The sequence below is a fragment of the Fistularia commersonii genome, chromosome 16 (assembly GCF_037954325.1).
Source record: "Fistularia commersonii isolate RoL2024-O1a breed Wild chromosome 16, RoL_Fcom_v1.0, whole genome shotgun sequence".
Classification (NCBI taxonomy): Eukaryota; Metazoa; Chordata; class Actinopteri; order Syngnathiformes; family Fistulariidae; genus Fistularia; species Fistularia commersonii.
The window spans coordinates 18,226,158-18,253,846 of record NC_141299.1 but is presented as its reverse complement, the minus strand read 5'-3'; the positions used below and the strand labels follow the sequence as shown (position 1 = coordinate 18,253,846).

The window sequence follows — 27,689 nt, the reverse complement described above, 5'->3', positions numbered from 1 at the left end:
TCTTAACATTTATTTCCTCGCCCAGTCAGAAGAGCGACTTCCAAAGGGTAAATTATGGGTGTAATTTCAGGCGGTACGAGCGGCGTGAATCCTAAGCGCTCCCTCCGGGCGGCTGCAGAGGAAGCCTCGAAGCCGCACTGTAATGGCACTTTAATGCAGCGTCTGTCAGATCACTAGAAGGTCAGTGATCTCGGCTTCCCCAAACACGGCAGGCCAATGAGGTCGCTCGCCGCCGGGCCAGGCATGCGCGCCGCAGGGACAGCTGGGCCGCAAATGTTTTGGCTCAGGGGCCGCATTCACTTTTAAAATTTGACAGATACGACAGATATGACGGATACGGCACAAGATAGGATACATATAGTGTAAAAAATAAAGGCATTAGTTAACAGTTCACAGTAGACTCATCCGACATCTGTCTGAACATCGTCCAACATTTGCTTGGAAAATAAAACCAGCTCGGTTTTGAAGGTTCTGACGTTTGCTCGCATTTCATGCACGAACCGGTTTTTCCCTCGTAGCTTCACGTCCGGCTCATTCACGTGTGCCGGTTTGTCCAGAGTGAAGGACAATCTGTGTCATTCAGCTCAGGAACATTCTCAAGTGTTCTCAAGAAGCTCCAAAAATGAAATAGTCTCCTGTTAGAGCTCACACATTGATCCGACCATTCAATCGTTGACATCAAGTAAGAATTCTGTACAAATCCTTGGCGGGCCGGATTACAAACACCAACGGTCCGGATGTGGCCCGCGGGCCGTGGTTTGCCCACCCCTGCGTTCGGCTCTTTACGGGCTGAACCCCCGCCTGGAGGTCTGCGCCCCGCTAAACCTCCACCGGGATATTTTTCCATTCATTCATTCACTGGTGAAACCGCTGGTCCTGCTGGTGAGCCGGAGCCCGATGCAGCTGTGACGGGCCGGAGGCCAACCTGTCGCAGGGACGCTTGCAGGCACGCCACTCTTCACACTTCATATGTGGACGTACAAGCATTCACACTGTCGTTCAACGCAAACAGACACACAACTTGTCCAGGACTACAGATGGAAATTAGCTATGAGCTACAATCTGGTACGAACATCTCTGCCTCTGTGCTTAATGTTATTGTACACTGTCCTGATAAACTTCTAAACAAACAAATCATTCATCCTCTCATGTAAGCTACATTTAGAGACACACAACCGTTCACCCTCCCATCTAAGCTGCATTTAGACAAAGATTCACCCTGTCGTCCGCTTCATATCGACACGTTATTCACCCTCTCGTTCACAATTTCAGTCAGACAACCACACGTCATGGCGGCAAACAACCCTTCCATTGATTCCCCGCGCGAGGAACCCGGAGAACCCTGAGGACCCGGCGTCAGGAACCCGGAGAACCCTGAGGACCCAGCGTCTGGAACCCGGAGAACCCTGAGGACCTGGCGCAGACATGGTGGACACGGAGGCTCTGTGCAGAAAGGCCTCGCTGAGGGAACTCAAGGTGGACCTTGCGTCTGTGACGTCCCAGGAAAGGAGAGGTACGAGCAGAAACGAGGGAGGTCTCTGCGCCTCCGCGAGGCCTCTGGATCGGATCGGGCGCTTCCTTCGTCAAAGAGGGTCCAAGACTTTTTTCCTTTTTTCTTCTCCGAATCTAACTTGGAGCTCCTCTAAGCCCGGATCATTGCGTCACCGAGACGCCGAGAAGAGGTGGACCCCGGGGGACCCCGGGGGACCCCGGGGGACGGAGGGGCTCCTCCCGCCCCCCAACGTCCTTTTCCTTTTCACCCACGTCACGCCGGGACGGGAACGGGACGCCAAAGCCGGTTCGACACCGGCGAGCGGCTGACGGACGACAGTCGGGTCAGAGTTTGGCGGAGGAATAATGAGGGCGATGGAAAGAAGGAGGCCGGCGAGGCCGAAGCTCCCAGTGTTTTCACAAGAGCCTCCAATCTTTTTTTATGTCCTTAAACTAACGTTGTGTCATTTCCCCTCAGCCGCTCCGGCTGGAGTTGCGAATGAGAGCGACGCGGCTATTTGAGGAAAAAAAAAAAGGGAAAATGTTGGAAAGCATCGGAGGGGAGGGCGCGAGCCGATGACTCACGGCGTTCCGGAGTGAGAAAGGGAGGAAAGAACGGCGAGGAGATCTGAGGAGGAGGAGAGGAAAGCGTGACGGGAGGAGAAAGAGATAATCGGGGGAGTGAAAAATGAAAGAGGAGCGATAAAAGAGGATCGGACGGCGAGAAAGAGGGTCGACAGGAAAGGGAACACCGGGAAGAAAGACGGAACGAACGGAGTCCCAGAGGAGCCATCCGGAGAAGATCTACCTGGTCCTCCATGAGCAGGATGAGCCTGGTCACCACGATGTTGACTGCGTTCCCCAGACTAGAATCCTGGAACAGTTTGGCAACCTGACCTCCAGGGAAACAAGAAAAGACCAGTCTTAAAAACAGCCGACGGCTCCGTCCGAAGCGTTTCCACCGCCGATGGCGCAGAAACCGGGTTTCAAATACGGATAAATCAACGGGGAGTTTGTGAAAATGTTCATTAAAAGGACCAAAGAAAGGACAGGGAAATTTAAAAACTGACAAATAACACCTCAAAAATAAATACATCAAAATGGAACAGTAATGTCTTGAATTTTGTGATAAATGGTTGTTTTTCTCCCTGCGTCAAGCGGAGCTCAAGGGTCAACCTCATCCCTGACCCCCGGCCTGCGAGTCAAGTCTTAAAAACACCAGCCCTGCACCCAGACCTGCATCCAGACCTGCACCCAGCCCTGCACCCAGACCTGCACCAAGACCTGCACCCAGACCTGCACCCAGCCCTGCACCCAGACGCCGTCTTCTGCCTCAGAACCCAAACAGGCTGCACTTGCTGCTGGCCGAACAATAGCTGCCGGAAAAACTGTTATTAAACACATTCCTCACACACACACACACACACACACACACACACACACACACACACACACACACACACACACACACACACACACACACACACACACACACACACACACACACACACACACACACACACACACACACACACGCACACACGTCCCTGTTAAAGCACATAGGTTGAAGTGATTAACGGTGTGTGAGGTGATTCTCAGATGTTGGTGGTCTGAAGCGCTGGTCTTCTGGAGGTCCTGGTCTGGAGCTCCCAGCTGTGGATGTTTGTTCTCCACAAACCTTAATTTCTTTCTTCTTCTTTTCCGTTGAACTTTTCCCTTCAGGGTCTCCACAGTGAATCCACCTTCTTCATCTCACCCTGTTGTCTGGATCCTCCTCTCTCACACCAACGACCTTCATATCCTCTCCTACGACGTCCATCCATTTTCTCTTGGTCTTCCTCTAGACCTCCAATTCCAGCATCCATCTAACAATACATTCTGTCCATGACCCAACCATCTCCATCTGGCTTTTCTGACCGTCTCTCCAAAACATCTACTATGTGTCGTCCCTCTGACGGACTCCTTCCTGATCCTCTCCATCCTGGTCGATCCCAAAGAGAACCTCAGCATCTTCATCTCTGCAACCTCCATCTCTGCCTCCTGTCTTCTGCTCATTGTCAGTGTTTGTAGATCATCTCACCAGCGTCTCCTCCACCTTTCCTTTCCTTCTGGCTGATGTTCTTCTATCTGACACTTTTCTCCACCTGTTCCAACCTGCTTGGACCCGTCTCTTCACCTCTTCTCCACTGCTCTGGACTGTTGACCCCAAGTACCTGAGATCCTCCAGCATCTTGATCTCCACTCCCTGTATCTTCAGCGTTCCACCCGAGTTCCTCTCATTCACACACATATATTCTGTCTTGCTGCGACTCACCTTCATTCCTCTCCTTTCTGGAGCATACCTCCACCTCTCTAGATGTTCCTCCACCTTCTCACTACAGATCATAATGTCATCTGCAAACATCCTGGTCCGTGGAGGTTCCTGTCTAAGCTCACCTGTCGGCCTGTCCATCGGCACCGCAAACAAACAAAAAAAACACCCCCAAAACATAACTTTTGAAATAAAACGCATCTGGAGCGTGAAGCCGCGGCGGACGGGACCTTTGTGTTGTGACACTTACAATATTCATGACGGCCAGGATGTACTGCTCGATGTCTCTGCGTCCGTGGTAGCCCACCATCATCTTGTCTGCCACCACCAGCGTCTCCACGTAGCGCTCCCAGCTCACCGAGCGCTTCAGGGGCAGCTGGCCGCGCCCCACCTGCTGCGGCGGCGTCTTCAGCGTCCGCTGCCACCATGACGAGCCCTTGGCGGGCTTCTCGTCTGAGGAGCAGCACGCACACACACACACACACACACACACACACACACACACACACACGCGCGTGCACTTGTGGAAACGAAGCCATTATCCAATGATCTATAAAAGCGTGAAATAAGCTGCAGTCACATTCTGCTCGCCCTCGTACAAACACCAGAGAAACCGCGGGGCCTGTGGCTGGAAAACTATTTTCCACAAGTAGCGCCGCTGAAGGCTGAAGGCAAGAGTTATTTTCAGACGTTATTTGTTGTAGGGGGAACGCAGCAAGACAGAATATATGTGTGTGAATGAGAGGAGCATGGTTGGAACGGTGAGGCTACAGGGAGTGGAGATCAAGAAGCTGGAAGATCTCAGGTACTTAGGGTCAACAGTCCAGAGCGTAGGAGAGTGTGGAGAAGAGGTGAAGAGACGGTCCAAGCAGGTTGGAATGGGTGGAGAAAAGTGTCAGGGGTACCAAGAGATGGAAGAACATCAGCCAGAAGGAAAGGAAAGGTGTACAAGACAGTGGTGAGACCAGAGATGATGTTTGGACTAGAAACTGTTCCAATGACCAAAGGACAGCAGGCAGAACTAGAGGTTGCAGAGATGAAGATGTTGAGGTTCTCTTTGGGAGTGACCAGGATGGAGAGGATCAGGAATGAGTCTATCAAAGGAACAGCACATGTTAGATGTTTTGGAGAGAAGGTCAGAGAAGCCAGACTGAGATGGTTGGGTCATGGACAGAGGAGGGATGGAGAATATATTGGTAGACGGATGCTGGAATTGGAGCTGCCAGGCAGGAGGTCTGGAGGAAGACCAAAGAGAAGATTTATGGACGTAGTGAGAGAAGATATGAAGGATGTTGGTGTGAGAGAGGAGGATCCAGGGAATAGGGTGAGATGGAGAAAGTGGACTCGCTGTGGCGACACCTGAAGGGAAAAGCCGAAAGAAGAAGAAGAAGATTTGTTGTAGGGTGAACAGACTTCTGCTCTTGGCCCTGGAAGGACCTAGAGGGACCTAGAAGGACCTAGAAGGCTCTGGAAGGCTCTGGAAGGCAGGCCGGGTCGCAGCAGGGGCTCGGACCGGCGCCGTTTACCCCTCCCGCTCCTTAAATAAAATAAAAAATAGGCTTGAATATCGGTTTTCTTACCGATGACTCCGCAAGATCGTCCCTTGTACTGATGGCGGAGCGACGAGCGCTTATAAACCACGTGCGGCCGTCCCTCCGCCCGGCCGCCCCGCTCCGACCCCGTCTGGTTATCTGCTGAGACAAGCGGTTCGATCAGGTACTCCTCTCCCCCCGCAACTATTACCCCCTGCTGCAGAGACAGAAAGGCAGGACAGAGCAGAACGACAAGGACGATTGCGATCATGAAACAAGATGGTAAAAACACACGTGGAAGCAACACTTCCTGCAGCTTCAAACAGCATCTGAACGGTTGAAACCAGAGGTCGGCAACCCGCCGCTCCGTCTTTACACCGCGGCTCCGAGCGGCTCGGGAAAATAAATTATAAATATTTAATGAAGTGTATTTCATTTGGTCTAATTCCTTTTTTTAACTTTTAGTTCTAGGTTGGAAGATTATTGTGATCTTGGAATATCAAATAAATTTATATTTATTATTTTTCGACGCTCAAAATAAGCCGGTATACCCGCCGGCCGGTAAAGTCCCGATGTGCAGATGCTGTGCGCAGAAGTTCAGGAGCAGAAGTCCCATAAACCAGGTAAGATAAATATTTATGAAGATAATTTTGCAAATATTTATTTTTTATTGTTTACTGACACAGTGATTTTTTCCCGATTTATTTTTAAAATTCAGGTCAAGGCTCCGCTACACGCTCTGAAAGCCCAAAGCTCAAAATGACTTCATTACATCAATAAAATTTAATTTTCTCTGTAATATTTTGTGAATTTCAGAAGCAACACACGACACACTTGTTAATACAAAGTGTAAAGGTAATAAAAAGCAATGTATACAGTGGTACCTTTATTTTAGACGTCAAAAAGTAATTGTGGCTCCCACTGTTTTCATTTCCAAGGAAACCGGGTCCAAATGTCTCTTTGGGTGTTACGGGTTTCCGACCCCTGGTTTAGACGCTCCTTCGCAGACGCTGCAACAGCAGCCTGGAGGCAAAACACCGGCTGGAGGAGCATCTGCACTGCTACCACAACCTCACTACCCCACCCATTAACTACCCCACCCATTAACTACCCCACCCATTAACTACCCCACCCATTAACTACCCCACCCATTCATTCACCCATTCACGTGTGATGCCGTCTCTCTGCTGTCTTTCATCCAATCCTGCTTGTTTTTGTAGATTTTTGTCATGACCATCGTCACTCTGTTTGTGTTCCTTGGTCGTCTATTTTACCCCTTGCTTCTTCTGTTCTCCATGCTGCTGTCCATTCTTATCCTTGTTGTTCTTTCTGCTGTCTATTTAATTGCGGATGTCTTTTGTTATCTTCTAATTGTCTCTATTTATATTTCTCTGAGTTGATGCTATAACTGTTACGCTGCAGTGACAAAGGCCTTCCCCTGCAGGGATCAACAAGTGTATCTCATGGTAGTGCATTGCTTCTGAAACAGTGATGTGTGTGAACCTGCTTCTGCTGCTGTATTTGCTCTCCGGCGAGGATGTTTTGCGTCGAGCACGAGCGCACGCACAGCGCAGAGCAGGAGACATGAAGTGAACCCACCCTCAAGAAACGCCACCCATAAATATTTAACCGGGATGATAAGAGACGGAGAAAAGAGAGACGAGCCAAAGTCGAGAAAGCCAAGACGAGGAAAGACGAGGACGCGTACGTAACGCTCGGCTTCACCGGGACGGACCGCTAAGTTTACTGGGTCGAAAAACATCGACAGCGGACAGCACGGAGATATAAGAAATAAAAGACATTACACTCTTATTACAACAATAAGCCACCCCAGTGTTTTCGGCAGAAACGTAAATACTGCCAACAATCTTTGCGCTTTGTGAAAGCGACTGCGGTAAAGCGGCAAACACCGTTATGCTAATATGCTAATACCGTTATGCTAATGCTTTCATAAAGCTATTCTTCAAAACCATTTCAAAGACAAAGTGATACTATTTACAGTTGTGGTGGAGAGCGGGGGGGGGGGGGGGGCAAAATCTTTTCTTCCTCCTGGTGGGGGGGGGTAACAGAAAATAACTGAGAAGCGATGATCTAATCCCATAATAGTGTTAGCGTCGCTCCCTCGGTCGCACCGGCCGCTCGCCGTCGGCGTGTTAGCGAAGATCGGAATCACACGTGCGGCTTGTTAAGGCTTCAGTGCGCAGGTCTGATGGCAGCTGTGTGGACGTACAACCTCTGTTTACAGCGGGAGGAGGCGCTTCCTGCGACCCACGCAGAAAAAATGTGTTTGGATGGACAAAGCCATGCGGCTGCGTTCAGCCTTTCGCTGAGCGCCAGGAGGAGGTGATGAGAATAGGAAGCGGAAGAAGTGAAAGCGATGCCGCGAACAAGTCGGGCTCTACGCGTGGAGATTACGGCTGGGTTATTGAGTTTCTGCGCGAGTGTTTGACCCACGGGTCCTGACAGGGCTGGATGAGTAACACTCCTCGTGGCGAGAAGCGCCTGACGTGCCAGACTCGCTCGAACCTCGTGGCAGGACCGGTTCGCCCGAAGCCTCCGCTTTTTCCTTTCCTTCTCCACGGTGGAAAATGTTCATCTTTTTTTTTCTCCCCGAGTCCCCGAAGACGATCCCCTTCCACGCATCATAACTATTTCGGGATTTTTAGCATTTCTTTGTAGAACTGCGCGGCCAGATTTCCGGACTTTGCCAACACGTCCGCATTTCTCTCCCTCTCTGGGTTCTGACTCGCACACAATAGCTTTTTTGTTTGGTTTCATTTCGAGCCACCGGAGTAAGATTGTATCTTCCCTCCTCCGAGATACGCGCTTCGTCCCGGTCGTTTCCGGTCCCTGCGCCGCCGGAAATCCTGACAGGAACCGCGACGACCTCCCGTTTGTGCGCATGGCGGCGCAAGGCGTCGGATTCAGCCTTGGATTTAGTTTCACGGCCGCCTCGGCGGAACCGACATCTGCGCTTCCGGCTTCGACGTGATGGTGATTTTATCGCGTCCGCCGGATCGCAGCGATTCCTCCGTAACGACATGATGACGCCGATTCTACAAAATGATGAATTTAAGCTTTGTCGCCTCTTTCTGCAGAACTTCAAGCGCACAATAACAAGTTCTTTCTTCTCCCTGAGTTTGGATCGGATCGGGCCGACGACCCTCCAGAACGACTCGTTTGTTAGTTGTTTCATCGTTCCGTGAGTCGGCGGCCGAGGAACGGAAGACATCTTCTTCCTCCAAGTCTGAGTCCGTGATCGTCCGCGGTCCGAGGCGGGGAATTTGCGTCTATGAGCCCTGAGGTGTGCACGGCGTGCGGTCCCTCCCGTGGCCAAGCGCTCCTTCCACTCGCTTCTCCTTTAGACGAGGCTCAGATGTTTACATGAGGCCACCGTGACATCACCCGCTTTCTGGTTACTGCTTTTTTTCCAGCAGATCTACAGCAACAGGCGACCTTTTCACTTTGGATCCATCTTCAGGCCTCGCAAACATTCACTCTCTCATTCCCACATCCGACCAATGCAGGGTCTCTGATGGACCTCGGTGTTTGTGGACTGCAGGAGGACTCCACAGGACTTAGAGACTCCTAACAAGATGCAACCTGCATGCTAGGTTGATCACATACAGGTCGCATCTTGTTATCGTTGCTTTTCTGCTAATGTTAGCTCGGGCTCTACAGGATACGCTAGTAATGCCACATTGTGCCGCTTTTGGTTGCAATTTCCAGTCCAGGGGACAGAGCGAGCAGATACCAGGCTTCGCCGCTTTCCTTTCCTGCTTGTGGACGTGGGCATCCGGACGCTTCTCTGCAGATGCCCTTGAGGCATTTAGCCATGCTAAGCTGCTGAAACACCCCGCGGGCGCTGCTAGTTTTAAACGGAGGAAAAAGTCAAACGCCGGACAGTTTTCTTTCACAAGCGGGCAAAAGATCCTCAGTGACGCTGGACGTTCTCCTGCGAGGACGTCAACAACCCGCTACTGCAGAACGATCACTGAGGAAGTTCAAGGCGAGTCACCTGGCCGGTCAGCGCGGCGCGGCGGTCCTGGCGTCTAAGCTAAACGGCTGATGACAAAAAGCGGAGCTCCTCTCTGTTAGCGTAGCGACGCAGTTCACCCAAGCAAGTACAAGACTGACTTCAGCCGACTCGGCGGTCTCCTGCTCGCTCACGTCCGAACAGGAAGGGTTGCCAGACGACAGTTTCGCACCGCACGGTAAAATGAACAGGACCATGTGACGTCGCTCCCCGGACAGCGAGAACGGCGTCCTGCGAGTGAAACGTTGATTTGGATATTCTGTTCTCGTTTTGATGGATCAATGATTGATGGAATGGGACGATAACGTCTCGGTAGGACGAGATCCCTCTAAAGACCACCTTGTCCAGCGGCTCTCTGATCTCCGTTCTATCCTCCCGTCACGCCAGCGTTTCCAGGCTCCATCTGAGCCTGCATGGCACCGACGCCAGGCTACGCAGGACGCTAATTTTTGCAGAGAACAAGGTCAATGCTTGAGATCTTTGCAAACAAAAGCGAATCCCCTCTTAGGGAGTGAGCGGGATTACAGTTCACGAACTGATCTTTATGGCGTCTCAAAGAGAATTTGAGCCAAACAGGACATCGGGAGTCTACCGATGACGGATGGCGTGCATACGACCTTTATGCAACCAGATTTCTACGTGCGCCCGGGGCGAGGCCCCCTGCCGGCTCATTTAAGGCTTTGAAAGCAAAGTCCTCTCCTTTTCCACGGTCGGCAGGACCACACCGCTTGATTTACCCAAAGATAGCTTCTGATGGGTTTGAGGGTGGAGGTTTAGCTTTTTTTCTTTTTTAATCTTCTTTGCTTTGATGTTGGAAATAAGCGGGTTTGATCCTCGGGTCGCTGAGCCGGCGCCGGCGCCGCCGCCGCTCCCAAACCTCACACGGCGCGTTAAGCGACGGATTAAACGCGTAGTTTCCCGTCTCACCAGGCCGTTGCAGTTGCTGAGGGCCACCTTGCTGGAGTGCGGCCGGTCCTGGAGGTGTCCGGCGTAATGGCAGCGGGGCGAGTACGGGTGGCTCCAGGCCAGCCGGCCCTTCTTCCAGTATTCCACCCGGAACTGGCGCGACAGCAGCCCGCCCTGCAGCGTCAGGTTCAGCAGGAAGTTGTTATGCGACGTGGACAGCTGGTAGAAGAGCTGAGGGACAAAGGACAAAGTGTTCCAAGTGCAAAAACAAAGAGCATACGAGGTACAGACAAATATAGGGGAAAGAAAAAGTCGTTTTACGGAGCCTGGCGGCTTTTCCTCAGCGCTGCGTCGTCTTCTTCGTCTTTGGTGCGGCGATGTCGTCGGCTCGGGCGTTTCTCCGTCGGGTCCGACACGCACCGGAATGGCAACCTCGTAATGGGCGAGACCGGACAGGAAGGCGACTGGGGGAGGAAGCGGAGAGAGGGTCACCCACGTCCAATCGCTTTCGCTCTACAAATCGGCCTGAAAGTGGGGAGAGGAACCCGCTCGGAGGCGGTAACCCACTCGGCAAAATAATAAACATGCGGACTCTTTTGGCTGCTCGCCGACGGGTCCAAACGGATATTGCCATGGTTACCTGAAACGGTACACGTCCTGCGCCCGGACGAGATTTATCGTCCAAATGCACGGGCGTCTCCGAGCAGCCTGCTTCAGCTAACGAACAGAGGGACCGCGGCCAGTTTCAATCAGAGGCTTTGGGCCTCGGGGCCTCGGGGCCTCGGGGCCTCGGGGCCGCCTGCGGCAGGGACGCCGCAAAAGAAACTCCACAGAGATCAGAGTTCCCTGGTACGGGCCGGGAGCGCCCGCCGCCGCCGCCGCCGCCACGTACCAGGGAAATCCGCCCGGTCGGTGAGGGACGGGTCCGGCTCGGATAAACAACAAGCACAATTGTAAAGGCTGCTTTCATGAGGGGGGTGGGGGGGGGTGGGGGGTGGGGGGTCACGAGGCTGCTGCTCTTACGGCTGAACGCAAAACAATTTATGGACGGCATGTTTGGAAACGTTGGTTTTATAAACTTAAAAGCGGCAATTCTTTCCATGGAAATGGCTTTTTCTTTCATTCATTCAGGATCTACAGCACCTGTCCTGCCGCTCGCTCCCGACCCGTCACTCACGGGGCCCAGATGGACCTTCAACCACTCATGGCACGTCATATCCAGACTTCTTCTCAAGATTCAGGAAAACCGGTCACGAATTTCTTCACCTGACGCCTTTCAGCCCCTCAGCCGAGAGGCTTCTTCACTTCTATTGGTCCGAGTTTCCCGATCCTGCGGTCCCTTCAGACGAGGGTCCCCAACCCCCGGCCCGCGGATCATCTGGTACCGCTACACAAAGATTATCTTTCTTGGTACAAATAATAGTTTTTCTCATTTGACCTTCCAGATCCTATTTGGAAAAACAACAGTTCCCGCCTTGCTGCCTTTGCCTGATATGAAGTGCGACGGTTGAATTCAGATGAAAGACTGTGAGCCGACAAAGGTTTCATTACTGAACCTCCACGCCTCGAGTCGGTCCACGGAAACACGTCCATGCATAAAGGCGGCCCCTGGTAAAGGCTGGGGGCCGCTGCCGAAAGATACCAATTTAATTTGTTCCAGGACTGGGATCCTGTCTGGATTTTTTCGTAGTGTAAATGAATTTTCCCCATTTAAAATAACAGAAATCAAATCATTTGTTCCAACCCCCCCCAAAACTCACAAAATAAGGATATTCATATAGAAAAATAAAAAAAGGAGGATATTAATAATGTAAGAGACCTCAAAAAATAAAATCATGGTAACTGTAAACGTAGTGCTGTAATATGAATCCTTAGCTCGGACAATCATGCAGCAAACGACGCCACAGCAGCAACACACCAGATCTGTGCCGACTGCAGCCGAGGGCTGCTGGAGGCTGCCAGGCCTTCTGCAAGATCAAGAGTTTTTTGGTATTTCAAGGATAAAATGTGCTTGAATCGCACTTTGTATCGTAAAAAAAATCGTATATGAAGTGATTCGAATCTTAAGAGGCCACTGTGTATTGAAATTCAAGTCCAGCTGCTGCAAGAGACAAAAAGGCAAAAGACAGCAGGCAGAACTAGAGGTTGCAGAGATGAAGATGTTGACTCGCTGTGGCGACACCTGAAGGGAAAAGCCGAAAGAAGAAGAAGAAGAAGCTGCCGCAACAAGAAGAGCTTGACAAGAACTCAGCGTGACCTGGATGAGCGAGAAGCTGCAGACACGTCCTTCCAGACATTCGACCGTTAGTCACTCATTCACACGTCAGTTAAACAGACGACCATTCACTGGCCATTTGGAGACATAAAACTATTCAACCCTGACGCCCTTCCAGCTGCTGCTCCCGGCCTGCAGAGCAGCCGACGGCACTGGACCTTCTGCTCCCTCCCGCTTGGTGGAGTCGTACGTTGCTGGAGGTTCGCTCATCTCCTCGGTGCTTCTCGTCTTCGCCGTCGCCTTTTCTTGCGCACCAACTCTGTGGAACATCGGCCTCCCGACCTGAAGCAAAGCTGGAGACCCGCTTGTTTGCTGCCCTGGAACGCACCAGTCAAACTCGAGGCCCGCGGGCCAATAGCTGCCCGCCGCCTTGTTTTCTGTGGCCCGCGAGAACGTCTTAAAAGGGCCGAGTGTCTTCAAAAAAAAAATCAGTCAAACGCGTGGATTGACCAGAAACTGCGTTCGCCACAATTCATGCCGATCACGTTAGGCACCGTGAGATCGCAGCGTGTCCACATCAACGTGGAACTGAGAAATCCAAATGATCCCTAAATGTCCAGGAAGAGAAAAGTTGACGCAGATGGAAGGCGGTTTCAAGAAAGATGGGAAGGCCGTGACGTGTTTGTGCTTCGAGGAGAAAAGGCTGCATGTCTTTTGTGTCAGGAGGCGGCGGCGGCGGATGTCAAAGAGTCCAATCTACGTCCAAACACAGAGCTAAGTATGCTAAAGTTAGCATACTAGTGTCCAAGTGTCCAAGGATTAAAAAGCAAACTACGACAGCGGCAGAATGTGTTCGCCAAAGAAGCAGCTAAAAACACGGCAGCGGTGAAAACCAGCTTTGGAACAGCAGCTGGTGGACATCCATGCACACACATAGGTAACATTTTGGATTTGAATGAATTATTCGACATGAAGGAGTAGTTACGTTTCTTTAACATAACATTTAGCTCCATTGATAGTGTTACCGTTCCAGCGGCCCTTTGAGGGCCACCATGATGCTGATGTGGCCCTCGCACAGAGGTTGAACCCCTGCTGGAGAAGAATCCTGAGGTCTCTGAGGGCGTGTTTGAGGGCAGATACAACCATCCTCACGTCTGGACGCTTCAGTGTCTCCAATGAAGCTCCTGCGTGTTTTTGGACAGAGTGAGGGATCCGGAGAACCCGGAGGAACCCGACGCCGACACGGCGGAGAACACGGAGCCTCCACACAGGAAGGCCCCGAAATCGGTCGTGGATGTTCAACCGGTTCCTCCGGAAGAGAGGGATCGACAGATTTCTCCGTCCGAAGGCCAAGAGTGAAACGGAAAACAGCCACAGCTTGTTTTTAAGCACCAACTAGGAGAACATTCTGTGTCGCTTCCGTTACAGATCTGGTGAAGGATCGGCGTTTCCTCCTTTTTAAGCGCGAGGGGCGGCGGCGCCCCGCTGAAATCCCGCCGTCCCCCCCGGACCCCGTTCTCATTTACGCCGGCGCGGCATGAAAACACAGCTGCTTTGTGTTTAGTGACCGCTGGCGGTTCTCAGCAGCTTGTGGAACGGGGTGGGCGGAAAAAAAAAAAAAAAAAGAAAAATCAAGCCCTTCAACAATAGATCTTTAACAATGTCATTAAGGTTTTCAGAAACCGTTGGCCTCGCATGTGTTTGTACCAGCTACATCTGAAAGATCGCATTAATCCCGGTCAGGTGTTATTACCACAACATTTAAGCGCAAGCAGCCCGGCGGAGCACGGCTAGCTCGCAGCTAACCAGACCCCAAACTCAACTCGCTGGACGCTAATGACCGGCAGCGTCAACTGGATGGAGAGGAATCCCATCGTCTTCCTCGACGGACTTTACCGCCGGTCGTCTCGTCACCGGCGGCGTTCTGTTTATCGTCCGGACGCGCCAAGAGCCAGGCGGCCGGGTGGCGCTCCACGCTTGCGCTCGGGCGGCGGAAAAATAAAAAGTAGGAAGGGCGGTGCGCAGAACAAGGGAGAGGAGAAGAATAGCCTTTGTGGCCGATGGCCAAACCCTCAGCGGGGCTAAAGGTTTCAGCGGCGGCGCCCAGGAGCCAAATCTAGCACAATACACACAATCCGACAGGAAAAAAAAAAGACACAATAAATGCAAACTACAGCCGGATTGAGAAGAAGGACGGCCGTGAGATCGGGTCACCTCGAGATCCCTCATCCAGAGGTGGAGATGTCGGGGTTTCTCTCGAGGACGGACGGGATCGGGAACGAGTCCATCGGAGGACTTGTCGGACGCTAGATGTTTTGGAGATGAGGTGAGAGAGGCCTGAGATGGTTGGGTCACTGGTTCAGAAGGAGCTCCAGAGGAAGACCACGTTTATGGATGGAGTGAAAGAGGAAATGAAGTTATCTGGTGTGAGAGACGAGGACGCAGAGGAGGAGCTTGATTCGCTGTGGTCCTTTGACAGGAAAACCCAAAAGAAGGAGAAGAAGCGACGCGTCCATCCATCCATCCATCCATCCATCCATCCATCCATCCATCCATCCATCCATCTTCTGCCGCTCGGTCCAGCTCTTCCAGAGGGAACCTCGGGGCGGCTCAGAGGGTTGGATCCTTCAGCGTGTCCTGGAGGATCCGACCCTCTGGCTCCTCTGGACGCTCTTCTCCGAGCCCGTCCTGGACGGCGGAGCTTCTGGCCTCGTCTCTGAGGGAGAAGCCCGTCGGAGGTCAAACTCCCGTGGAGCTCCCCGGGTCGCCTCCCACGGCTCCTGACCAGAGGTGAGGGTGGGAAGGATGAGCGAGCGGCTAAATCCAGAGCTTCGCCCTTTGGCTCGGCCTTTGGCTCCGTCTTCGTCGCGACTTGTTTTCATTTTGCTTCATCTGATCCGGGATCTTCTAATACGCGGAAAAAAAAACACACGATTGAAGTTTTCCTTTTGTGTTTCGCAAGAGCAGGCGTTACTTTTCCATCCCGATACTTCCTTCCACCGCTGATAGCGGCGTCCAGGACGATGCCCCGGCAGCGGCGGGCGGAGGTCCACCTTGGCGAGCGGAGAGGAGGCCGGGTTTCGCCGCCAAACGTCCGCTTCCCTTTACTTTCCCGAGCTCCGCGTTGGCGCTCGCTCAGACTTTGGGGCTTTCGCTCTGCGCCGGTCGAAGGAGAGGACGGACCGGCCTTCCAAGTCATGCCAGGCTTCCCCTCCTTCTTGGTCGTCCTTAAACCAGATATCTCCACGGTTTAGCGGTGATTCTTGAGATGTTCAGGGAGCGCCCGAGGGGTCGGATTTGATTTACGAGCCACACAAGCCACGAGCGCTGCCATCGCTGCCGTGTCTCGCCATAAACTGGATGTGTTGAGATGAATACGGCTGGGCGGGACGCGCCGCGGTCAGGTCTGGGTAACCGCCGCTTAAACACCGCCGCGCTAAATCTCACGTTCCGACATCTGGTCCGAATCTGACGAGGAAAAAACAAAACGACCGTCGAGGCGGCTGCGACACGTCCACGTTAAAGTGCTATTTCTCCAAGAAGTTACTTTACTTTTCACCTGAAGGCGTCACCAATCATCTGAATGGACCGGGAGCTTCGGGATCAGTCGGAACTGTCATAAACCCGACCCGGGGAAGATCTCGCTGCAGATCGGCCAGAATGAACGATTCATCCAGATGGATTCATTCGCACGATTCCTTCGATGAAACGACGGCGTGGATCTGAGCTTCCACGGTATCCGGCGTCGAGGCAGGCGACTCCAAACAACACGGCGGCATCCGGGCTGGACGTCGGGAGTCCGGACCAGACAAAAAGGTGACCACGGAGCAACAGGACGTTGTCATCACAGACCGCAGGAAAGTGTTTCCCTGCCGCCCAAGCGCTCAAGTACCACATCGACGGCGAGCCCACATCAGTCGTGGATTTCTCCGCGAGGGACTTCGGCCACTGACAAACCCTCGGGAAACATCGGGAACAAACAAGCGGGTCCGTCTGGACGCCACATAGATTTAGAGGTCCGCTGGAGTAAAGGCTACACGGGGTCAGTAAACGGGCTGCGGATTGTCAATGTTTTTGGGATCCGGCACCCAATCTGTTCTGGCAGCCGACATATGGATGCCACGGCTCTTCTGCCCCACACAGTGAAACATATGTCATGATGTGTGGAGGCTCTCAGTCTTCCACCTCACGGTGAATTCTTCTTCAGCGGCGTCAGGCGGCGGCGAATGAATGAACTGAAGGGACGAGCGGCGAGAAGAAACTCAAGACCAGTCGTCACGACGAGAAGATTTCCACCGGCATTAATAATAAGTGTGTTTTGAGCGCCATGAATCCTCATGAATCCATCTTGCGATCCATCTGATTTGAACGGTTCACGTCCTGCTTCAACCCTGGGCTGCAACCCGTACGGAGGTTCGGACATGTTGGAGGGAACACTTGTTCACGCCCGGATCAGAGGTTCATCTGAGAGATCTTCCTCAAAGGTCAGACCTTCTCCTTGCGGTCCGTTTGATCGAAACCCTCCGCTTTGTCCGGCGTTCGGATACGAGCGGGACGTATCGCACACAGCCGGGCGGCGAGTGACCCGGCCAGACGGGAGGCACTTCTGCGGTTCCAGGCTCCGTTCCTTTATTTCATCTGTTGAGTTTTAATAAAAAATGACTTAAAGGAGTTATCGTGCGAGTTAAGATATCAGCGAGGCTGGACGGCAGTCAAGTCCAAAGGGAGATACGGAAAGGAGAAAACCGTCACGGGCCGAGCGACTTGTCCGATCGATGGATATTTCTGGAGCATTTTTTACATACAAGACACGACCTTTCAAAAGGCCGTCCTGGGATCCACACCGAGGTGGATTTGCACGCTCGGACCGACCGGGACCGTCTGCAGCGTCCACACAACCGGGGACGACCCGCCGCCAGAGGCCGCCAGAGGCAGCCAGAGGCAGCCAGAGGCAGCCCTCGGGGGCGTCCACATGAGCCTCGTCCTTTGTTTGGCTTCACCTTTTCACATTTCGGTCTGGGTCGTTCCCCTAAGAACAACACCCCGCTAGCATCATGACACCCCGCTAGCATAATGACACCCCGCTAGCATAACGACACCCAGCTAGCATAACGACACCCCACTAGCATAACGACACACCGCTAGCATAACGCCATCCCGCTAGCATAGCGCCACCCCGCTAGCATAACAACACCCCGCTAGCATAACAACACCCCGCTAGCATAACGCCACCCCTTACGCCCGCTTTCTGCCCACCGACTCCCCCTTTACACAGCGAGCCACCACAAGGTGGACCCACTCAAAACCCTGGCAGATATACTCGGAAACTCCCTGCAGGTCTGAAGAGCTGAAGAAGCCTCAGCGTGAGGGCTGAAACGTCTCCAAGAGAAGAAACTCAAGTCCAGTTGCCAAGGCAAAATCTCATGACGTGGATATCTGCAGATTATACTCGGCTGCGGCTAATACACGTGTGTCAAACTCAAGGCCTGCGGGCCAAATGTGGCCCGCCACCTCATTTCTATGGCCTGCAGGGACGTCTTAAAAGGTCTGATGGTCTTCACATAAATAGGTTGAACGCATGCATTGACCAGAAACTACATTTCCCACGTTTCCTGCCCATCACGTTACCCGTCATTGGATGGCAACGCGTCCACATCCACGTGGAACTGAGAAACACAAATGATCCCTAAATGTCCAGGAAGACAGAAGTTGATGTTTTGAACAACGTTCATGTCAGAACTAGTGTGGGATGATATTTTTCTTGATTCACTTGGATAGTTTTATCATTGATTGATGGAGTAAAGCTTAACCTGACAATATAGAAGGATTTATGATGTAACAGAGCATCTACGAAACAATGTTTTTTTTACATCCATGCATATGTAACATTTGGATTTAACATTAAAGAGCAGTTACATGGATTTTATATTAGGTTCCATTTAAAGTGTAACTGAAGTGGCCCTCGGTGAAAGTGATTTTGACACCTTTGGGCGAATATATGTGGAAACATTATTTTTCTTTTTAAATGTAATGTCTGCGCACGGTTGGAAGACAGAACCAGAAAGAAATCCACCGCCACTACATATATACATTTATATAGAAAAATAGCAGAGGCCCCAATGTGGTGCCTTGTGGCACACCTGCACACCTGCACGCCTGCACACGTGCACGCCTGCACGCCTGCACACCTGCACGCCTGCACACCTGCACGCCTGCACACGTGCACACCTGCACACCTGCACGCCTGCACACGTGCACGCCTGCACGCCTGCATGGATGCACAGCTCACCCTTGACTAGGCAAATCCAACAAAACTCCCTCTGCAAATCCACCTGGGAGCGAGAACCGCCTCCCGACCCAAAAGACGGGTTTCTCAGAGGAGGCGGCGCCGCAGACGGGCGGCTGCCGGAGGTCGGAGGTCAAGTTTAGGAAACACACGGCGCCTTGTTCTGGGCGACGAGACGGGGACGCCCGAGGAATTTACGTCTTTGCCTTTTTTGGGGCCGGGGGATTCAGACCGGGCAGCTTTGGCGGGTAAGTGAGACACCGAGAGGCGGCCACGAGGATCGGGGGAAGGCGGAGTTCAAGTCCAGCGTCCCGGACCTCCAAACCCAGACCCAAACACTCCACTCTTAAAGCCGACATAGACAATAAGATGGGATTCAAAGAGAATAATTAAGTGGAAAGACAGTTGTTTTACCCCAATGTGCAATGGAAAACAGATTCCAGGCAACGAGGCCAAGCGTGCGCTCACACACACACACACACACACACACACACACACACACACACACACACACACACACACACACACACACACACACACACACACACACAATACGCCAATGACATTTTCCCAGCATTTAGGCCCAAAGAGCAACTAGTGGAATGATTAGCGTTCTGGACTCTTGCAGGTCTCGTCCAAACTGGAGAGTGAAACACCTTCTGAAACAGCGGCGTAAAGACGTGAAATCTTTGTAAATAAGGATTCTAGTCTCTGCCGGGCCGGATTCCCCTCAAAAAGGGATTCTCCCCTCACCTTGCGACTGAGCCGGCTCATCCCCGCGACCTCCCGTGACCTCCGCGGCGACCGCGGCGGCGATGACGGCGCAGACCAGGCCGGTCCTCCAGAGCGTTTCCATGGTTACCAGAGTAGCAGCTATAGCGAGAGATGTCAGTGCGGTGGTCCTCGGGCCTCTGTCCCAACATGTCTCCTGCCCTCCGGGACGCCCCCAGGCTAGCAGCCGGACGCCTCGGCGCTCCGTCGGGCCATGGTCCTGCCGGCGGCGCCGGCGGCGGCGGCGGCCTCGCTGGGGGGCGGCGAGGCTCGCCCAAGGGGGGCCGGCGGCAGAGGTGGACTCCGACTCGTCCCCGCGGCCCTGGGGAGGAGACACTGGTAGACTTAGGCTGCCAGAGGGAGGGAAAATACAAAGTTAGGCTTCATCTGGAGGAGGAGGAACTCTCAGGGAAACCAAGAGAGAGAGAGAGAGAGAGAGAGAGAGAGAGAGAGAGAGACATAGAGAGAGAGTGAGAGAGACATAGAGAGAGAGTGAGAGACAGAGAGTGAGAGAGAGACATAGAGAGAGAGAGTGAGAGAGACATAGAGAGAGAGTGAGAGAGACATAGAGAGAGAGTGAGAGACATAGAGAGTGAAAGAGAGAGTGAGATAGAGACAGAGAGTGAGAGACATAGAGTGAGAGAGAATGAGAGAGAGTGAGAGGGAGACATAGAGAGTGAGAGACATAGAGAGAGAGTGAGAGACATAGAGAGTGAGAGAGAGACATAGAGAGAGAGTGTGAGTGAGAGAGAGAGAGACATAGAGAGAGAGTGAGAGACATAGAGAGTGAAAGAGAGTGAGATAGAGACATAGAGAGTGAGAGACATAGAGAGTGGGAGCGAGAGTGAGAGAGTGCATGAGCTCCAGCTGACTGGTGCAGTGGTTTCTTCTCCTCGGTCCACTACGGAGCGTCCAGTCCTGCATGTTCTGTCATCTAAACCCTCTCGGCTGCTGAGACGCCGTCCTCCACCCTGAAGGCCGGAGTCGACGGCGGGTCTCGACTCGCTTTTTAAGCCGGGAGGGAAAGAAGAGTTCAAACATAAAAGGGAGCCATCGATCTTGTTAAAAAACAAAAAGAAGCTCTTGATGCCCGAACAGGGCCGAGCGGGTATTATGTCAGAGATCGGGGGGTAAAATGAGCCAATTTGAGCGGCGCAACGGGTTTCCGTCGCCGCTCCGCTCGGCTGCTCGGCTCAGCGAGTCGCTGGCCGGACGCCGACTCCGCAGATCACTAATTGGCCGACGTCCTGGCGAGCGGACGGACGGCCGAGCGAGCGTCCGACGGAAGCCTGTTCACGCGTGACACGGGAGGCGGCGCCGCCGTCGCCGCCAAGGCTGCTGCAAAAATAATGGTGTTTAGCAAGGAGGCTGCCTTCATTGGTGCAGGAAGAAAAATAACTTAAAAAGACATTTCATCAAGGTGACTGGATCACTTTCAGTTGGAACTAAAAGATAATACTTTGACATGAGATGAACTTTATTGATCCACTGACACATAAACCCTCATTTCCAGACCACTGAGCGCACCTGAATGTTTGCTGCACCGACAAGCCGACGGCTTTCTTCTTCTTCTTCTTCTTCTTCTTCTTCTTCTTCTTCTTCTTCTTCTTCTTCTTCTTCTTCTTCTTCTTCTTCTTCTTCTTCTTCTTCTTCTTCTTCTTCTTCTTCTTCTTCTTCTTCTTCTTCTTCTTCTTGGTCTCCGCAGTGAATCCACCTTCTCCATCTCACCCTGTTCCCTGGATCCTCCTCTCTCACATCATATTCCTTCACATCCTCTCCTATGACGTCCGTCCATCTTCTCTTTGTTCTTCCTCTAGACCTCCGATTCCAGCATCCGTCTCCAACACATTCACGACCTCAGCCACCTCCAGCTCTGCCTGCAGTCTTCTGGTCATTGTCAGTGTTTGCAGATCATCTCACCGCCGTCTCCTCCACCTTTCCTTTCCACCCATTCCAACCTGCTTGAACCCGTCTCTTCACCTCTTCTCCACACTCTCCTACACTCTGGACTGTTGACCACAAGTACTTGAAATCCTCCAGCTTCTTGATCTCCACTCCCTGTAGCCTCAGCGTTCCACCCGAGTTCCTCTCATTCACACACATATATTCTGTCTTGCTGCGACTCACCTTCATTCCTCTCCTTTCTGGAGCATACCTCCACCTCTCTAGATGTTCCTCCACCTTCTCACTACAGATCACAATGTCATCTGCAAACATCCTGGTCCGTGGAGGTTCCTGTCTAACCTCATCTGTCAGCCTGTCCATCAGCGCTGCGAACAAGAAGGTGCTCAAAGCCGATCCCTGACGGAGTCCCACCTCCACCTTGGAAGTTCTCTGTCGGCACCACTGTCTCACATCTAGCATACATGTCCTGCACCGGTCTAACGTACTTCTCTGCCACTCCAGACTTTCACCTCTCGAGATTTTCCCCGACCTGTAATTTCTGATGGGGATCATTTTGGAATAAACATTCAGAGCTCTCCGGAGTGGAGTCCAGCCACACCGGCTCGTCTCCTTGATAAGGATAAAAAGCAACGACCCCCCAGACAACAACGACAGGACAAACCCCGGATTAAGACCGGCCGTTTCACGGGTGTCCTCTCTGTCTGGCTTCCGGGGCTTTGAAACGCAGCGTCAGCTAAAACCCGACCCCTCGCTGAGCTTCTCGCTCCCCGAAAGGTTTGCCCACCCACTTCACGCTTGTTCCCCCTCCGGAGCCGTCTGGGGGAAAGAGGAGCGAACAGAGACGCCACACCGGCCCAGATGGCTGGCGGGAAACCAACTGCGGCCAAAGGTAATCGGAAGCAGATGGGAAACCTTTTGGTGACGAGAGCAAAGGGAACAAGTTGCCTCCTGCTCAAAAAAAAAAAAAAGGAGAAAAACCGCAAAGCCCACTGGGAACGAAAGGAGAGAGGCGGCGGTCCCGGCCGGCCGGCCGGGAGGGCCGCCGACCGCGGGACCCCCGGGGACGGCGGCGTGCCGACGAAAGCGGCGCCGCCGCGCCTCGGGTTTCAAACGGCACGGCATGGGGGGGACCTCGCTTCAAAAAACACTGAGGGGTCTTTGTGCTGCTCCCGCCGCCGTCCGACGTGGAACAACCCAAAGCCTCCCTCTTCCCCTCCCTCGGGCTCTCGCAGTCATTTCCTGCCCGGGACAAACTCCCCCTCCATTTTCATTACTCCCGCTCTCCATTTATTGCGGTTATTAAACTCGCAGCTCGATATCCAGCGCTTTTCATTACCCTCCAACTCTCATTTTGTTTATTTTAAAACAGGAATGGCAGTGTGTGTGTGTGTGTGTGTTAAGTAAAGCTGCTGAAGAAGATCCCCGAGCCGTAAATCATTCCCCCGTCATAAAAAAACCCCAAGCCGATGTAGGCGAGCGCGCCGTCCTGCAGAGGTGACCGTGTTGTACATCTTCTGTGGTCTTATTGTGCAAAAAAAAAAAAAAAAAAAATCCCTCCAGGGCTGTATGCCTTTTTTTTTTTTTTTTTCTTGCAAAATAAAAAACGTATGTTTGTCGGCCGGCCAAGCGAGCGCACACGGCGACTCTCCGCTCCGTGTTTCGCTCGGACGAAAGCGCCCGGACAGCCCGGTAAGATCAGCAACCGAGCGAGCGAGCGAGCGAGCCAGAGAGGTTGCCATCCTGGTCACAAAAAGACGGGGAAGGGATGGCGTTTGGGGCGAGGGGGGTTGACGCCGGGCCACGTTTGCAAAAGCCGTGATGCCGGGCGACCTCGAGCGGGGGTCCGAGCGGCGCCGGGCCTGTTCGGAGGAGGCCGGCGCCGGTTCCGTGTGAGCCGGCCCGGTCTGAGGCTGCCGCCAGGGGAGAGCGCAGCCATCTGAACACTAACACGCTAATCAGAACCATATGACCGGCTCAGAGTGAAGACTGTGTGCAGCAAACAGATGCGAAGTGTCCCTCGCTTTAGCGGCGCGCTCGCTTTTTCCCTCCCTCACGCACGCACGCCGTCTCGGCTCGACGGCGGGCTTCGGGTCGGGTTCGCCGTCAAACCGGCGACTTTCGTCAAACACCCCTCGGACCGCGAGGCCCTTCGGGTCGCTCCGCGTCCGGGACTCAAACAGGTGATCGGAATAACGCGAAGCATTCCGGGGTTCCCGACTCAGACTAAACTCTCACACGCTCTGTCTGGCTGGAAAGACAGAGGAAAAAAAAATGAGGAAGAAAAAAAAAAAAAAAAAAGGGAGGCGGGCATTCCTTTCTCAATTTCCCCAAATAAACAGTGCGCAGATGAAAAGTGGGAACGTAAACAGGGCCGCGGAGCCTCGGACGTCCTCCACGCACTCTTAAAACCGTGCTCTTTAAGTCTGGACCAATATTTGGCGAGGGGGGGGGCGGTGGGGGGGCGAGTGGACATGAAGCGAGTCAGTCAGCAGCTTCGGCTGCTCCACACAAACCAAGAGGGGGGTTTTTTTTTGCATCCCGGTCGAATCGATCCTTAAAAGTCAGCCGAGCGAGAAAAATTGAAGGTGATTTTAACGCGGAAATGCAAATGATTTGCAAATAAATGTTGAAACGGAGGGGAGAGGACGGTGTAATTACTGACGTGCAAAGGTGTCGCAGGGTAAGACGGGCCTGGGATTGTCATGTCCTTCAACGCGCCATCGTTCTGTATTCCACCACCTCCGCTAGGATAACACATCATGGATAAAGCGTGAATATTCCATCTTACTTCCTGTTATAAACGTTGATAAACTGTACCGTTGTGTTCATCTTTAAGCCATATTTTATACATTTTCTACCTGAGTGTCTGACAGTGATGGCTTGGTTGTTGCTTCTTTTTTAATTCTTATTATTATGGAGACCTCGTAGTCTAGCTCATCAGCGCCCTCTAGTGGACAACACCGGTACTTGCGTGCAGCGACTGTCTGAGCCTCCAGAGAGAAAATCGATCTGCAATCACTTATAGAGACACAATTTTCGCTTTTTTAAAAGTGGAATAAAGGGAAACAAGTTGGATTTTCAGTAGAATTAACCTATTTCGGTTTTAATCAACTGACAACGGGATATGGATCTATTTTCCAAAGCATCGCAGCAGCTTTTTGAAAATCTGCTCCACTTCACCGCAGCGTTTGTCGGTTATCTGAGGGATGTTTAAATGTTTTCAGCTTCTAAACGCCTCTGCATCTTCATCTGCTGCACCGGGGCTGCGATGGCGCTTCTGCATGACATTTCTGACACTAAAATATTTTGAGCAGGTTTTTTTTCTCCAACTGGGGCGAAGCTGCCCCCCCCCCAACCCCCCGCCTTGGAAAAAAAAAAGCATTGTCCACCGTCACATGTGTACCTGATGTCAGCTGTCGGCCACATCACCGGTCTGCGCACGCACACGCGCGCGCGCGCACACACACACACACACACACACACACACACACACACACACACACACACACACACACACAGTGCGTTGACATTAGCCACTGAAGGGAGCCCCCGGTTGCCCACTGCGACTGAATTTTCTTTTCTTTTTTTCGTTTTATTTAGTAAAGAATGATAGATGCCATTAAAAGACAAAATCGTAAAGTGTGAGAAGAAGCTCTGAAATGTTGCAACAAAATAAACAAGTGCGACTTGAACTCAACACCACGACTGCAAAGCTCATGCAGAGAAGACGAGCAGGAAGCATCACATATGGATCGATTTGTTGCAGCCGTGCGACCTACCTTCCCGTGTCCCCGGCAGAACTTTCCGCTGTCTGTCCTCCGTCCTCGGCGGCGGAGGGAGCGGAGGGAGAGGAGAGGAGACGAGAGGAGAGGAGAGGAGAGGAGGGAAAGGAGCGGAGCGGAGAGGAGGAGGCGGCGCTGGCGTCTCACTGAGGAAACTCGACTTCTTCCACTTCCAGCGCCGGGGAGCCGCGGCCACGCGTCAAGCTGCCTCTATTTATCTCGTACCACTTCCAGTTGTCGGCTGAGAAAATTTCAAATTAAACACTCCACGAGTTCCACGAGTCCATTCATTTGGGGATGTTTTGATTTGCAACGCAAGGAAAACACCATCTTATACATAAAACGTTGCAAAGTAATATTGATTTTTGGTTCCGGGAATTGTGAATTCAGAATTGCCCCCCCCCCCCCCCCCATGTCTGACTCTTCCATATCTGACTTTATCCTAAAAGTTTATGATCGACAAGGAGTTTCAAACTGTCACGCAACTTCACGCATTTCATTATGAGCCCTGGATAAGCTTTGACTGCGTCTCTTCATCGTCAACAAATCAACTAAACTGAGAAGAAAATAGAGGCATTTTAAGTTTTCTCAGTGTTTCTACCGTTGTGTGTGTGTGTGTGTGTGTGTGTGTGTGTGTGTGTGTGTGTGTGTGTGCGCGCACTAATTAATGTGCACTCTAAGCTGACATTTTCTTTGTATTTATTTATACGCTATTTATGCTGCGACCGGATGTTGATGCTTTTATTGTGAAATACCATCCTTCCCTGTCCGGGTGTGTTCGGGTGACTTGATTGATTTTAAGGCCGCTGATTGGTTCGCCTGGTCTCGACTCCAAGCAGCACAGCTGCCCATGCGTGTGCGTGCGTGTGCATGCATGCGTGTGCGTATGTGCGTGTGTGTGTGTGTGTGTGTGTGTGTGTGTGTGTGTGTGTGTGTGTGTGTGTGTGTGTGAGAGAGAGAGAAAGAGGGGGTGATCAAGCAGGTGTTCGAGGTGTGTACACGTGTTGCAAAGGTTATCCTACATTTAATGACTGCCTTTCCTTTTTATCCTCCACATTTGTATAAAGATTTAAAAGAGCAGAATATTGCACGTCGGCAGAGTTTGTAGTGATTTATAAACCAACTGGTTTCCAAACAAATCAAGCAGCGGTTAGCGCGCTCACTGGCGCCCCTAGTGGTTTTGCGTGGAACTGCATGCGGGGACGCTGCAGTGTGAAACGGAATAAAAGGCTGCTTGACTGCAAACTAACATCTAAAAAGGCTTCAAAAAAAGAAAAGAAACAATTCTAACTTTCAATTGAAAACTATGAAAGTCATTCTGATGTATTTCTGCGAAGCCCTGAGCCCGGATTTTGAGTGCGGCGGCCTCGACCAGAAGATAAGAAAAGAAATAGAAATAGTTTTAGTTGAAAGCAGCTCCTGCTGCAGAGTCCAGAGAGGAAGAATCCAAATAAAAAGTTGGAATTTCACTGTACAGAGAAACACATTTCTACACTGTACATGTGACATTAAACGCTTTGAATCTTGAATCTTGAATATAGAAATAAAGAACAAAATAGCAAATAATAAAAATGACAAATAAGAAAACTAAAAAACGGTAGAGATAAATAAATAAAAATGATAAATAAATTAAATAATAATAAAAGGTATGTAAAAAAATATATATGTATAATATATATAGTATATATATGTGTGTGTGTGTGTATAGATGTATATATATGTATATATATATACATATATATACATGTGAATTTATAAGTTCATTAAAAAAATCCTTGAGGCGATGTTATTTATTTTCAGTTTATTTTCACTCATTTTATATCATAGACATTTATATGTATTCGAAAAAAATGTCAAAAAAAATATACAACTAAAGGATTTACAGCTGTTAAAATATCCATTTTGAGTAGATAATCGAGGCTGCGGGGCCGGGGGCTCCAGGCCCTCTGCAGTTCGCTATGAGGGAGCGAGTAGCAATACTGCAGGGGTGAAGGGGGCAGGAGTGCAGGAGTGGGGGGGCAGAGGTGGGGGGGGGGGGGCGTAGACGCACAGACGTGCATGTCAGTGCACGCCGGTCCGAGAAGCAGGTGCTTCTTTGTCTCCGCCGCTCTACTCGGAGAAGAAGACGAAAAGTGAGTTGTTTTCATTTTTTTCCTCTTTAAAAGGGGGTTTGATGCCGCAGCTGTCGGACTGAAACAGCTTCATTATACATTTGAATTTACGCTGATCTGCAAACTGCAGAGTTTGTTGGTTCCGTGTCGTGCCGGGATGTCGACGTGCGTTTTTTAGGTGGTTTTTTAAAGAGAAACACTCGGCGTATAAAGTTAAACGTGGCTCGGAGCAGATCTGCGGCAGCTCCGTGTGTTTTTATGGTTTTTATTCTTCGACTAGTTGTGACTTTTCTTTGAAAGCACCGCATTGGCCTGGAGGGCCTTGTGTGCTCGACCTTTGGAG

At 51.7% G+C, this 27,689-nt stretch overlaps 1 protein-coding gene across 6 annotated transcripts in view; it reads right to left on the bottom strand.

Moving 5' to 3' along the window:
- adamts10 (ADAM metallopeptidase with thrombospondin type 1 motif, 10) overlaps positions 1–25,390 on the bottom strand; it is a 54,504-nt gene extending 29,114 nt beyond the window's left edge. The window contains exons 1-8 of one of the 6 annotated variants that reach the window (XM_086161948.1): positions 24,312–24,349; positions 24,116–24,197; positions 19,531–19,898; positions 10,598–10,740; positions 10,298–10,507; positions 5,383–5,551; positions 4,053–4,255; positions 2,300–2,383 (exon numbers count right to left, since the gene is read on the bottom strand). In XM_086161948.1, coding sequence (XP_086018074.1) covers positions 2,300–2,383; positions 4,053–4,255; positions 5,383–5,551; positions 10,298–10,507; positions 10,598–10,740; positions 19,531–19,633 — 912 coding nt within the window. In that variant the 5' untranslated portion in view covers positions 19,634–19,898; positions 24,116–24,197; positions 24,312–24,349. Of the gene's footprint in view, positions 1–2,299; positions 2,389–4,052; positions 4,256–5,382; positions 5,552–10,297; positions 10,508–10,597; positions 10,741–19,530; positions 24,799–25,232 lie in introns of those variants that run through there. The other 5 variants (XM_086161949.1, XM_086161947.1, XM_086161946.1 and 2 more) reach the window with 5 other exon arrangements.
- Between the last annotated feature and the right edge of the window lie 2,299 nt (positions 25,391–27,689).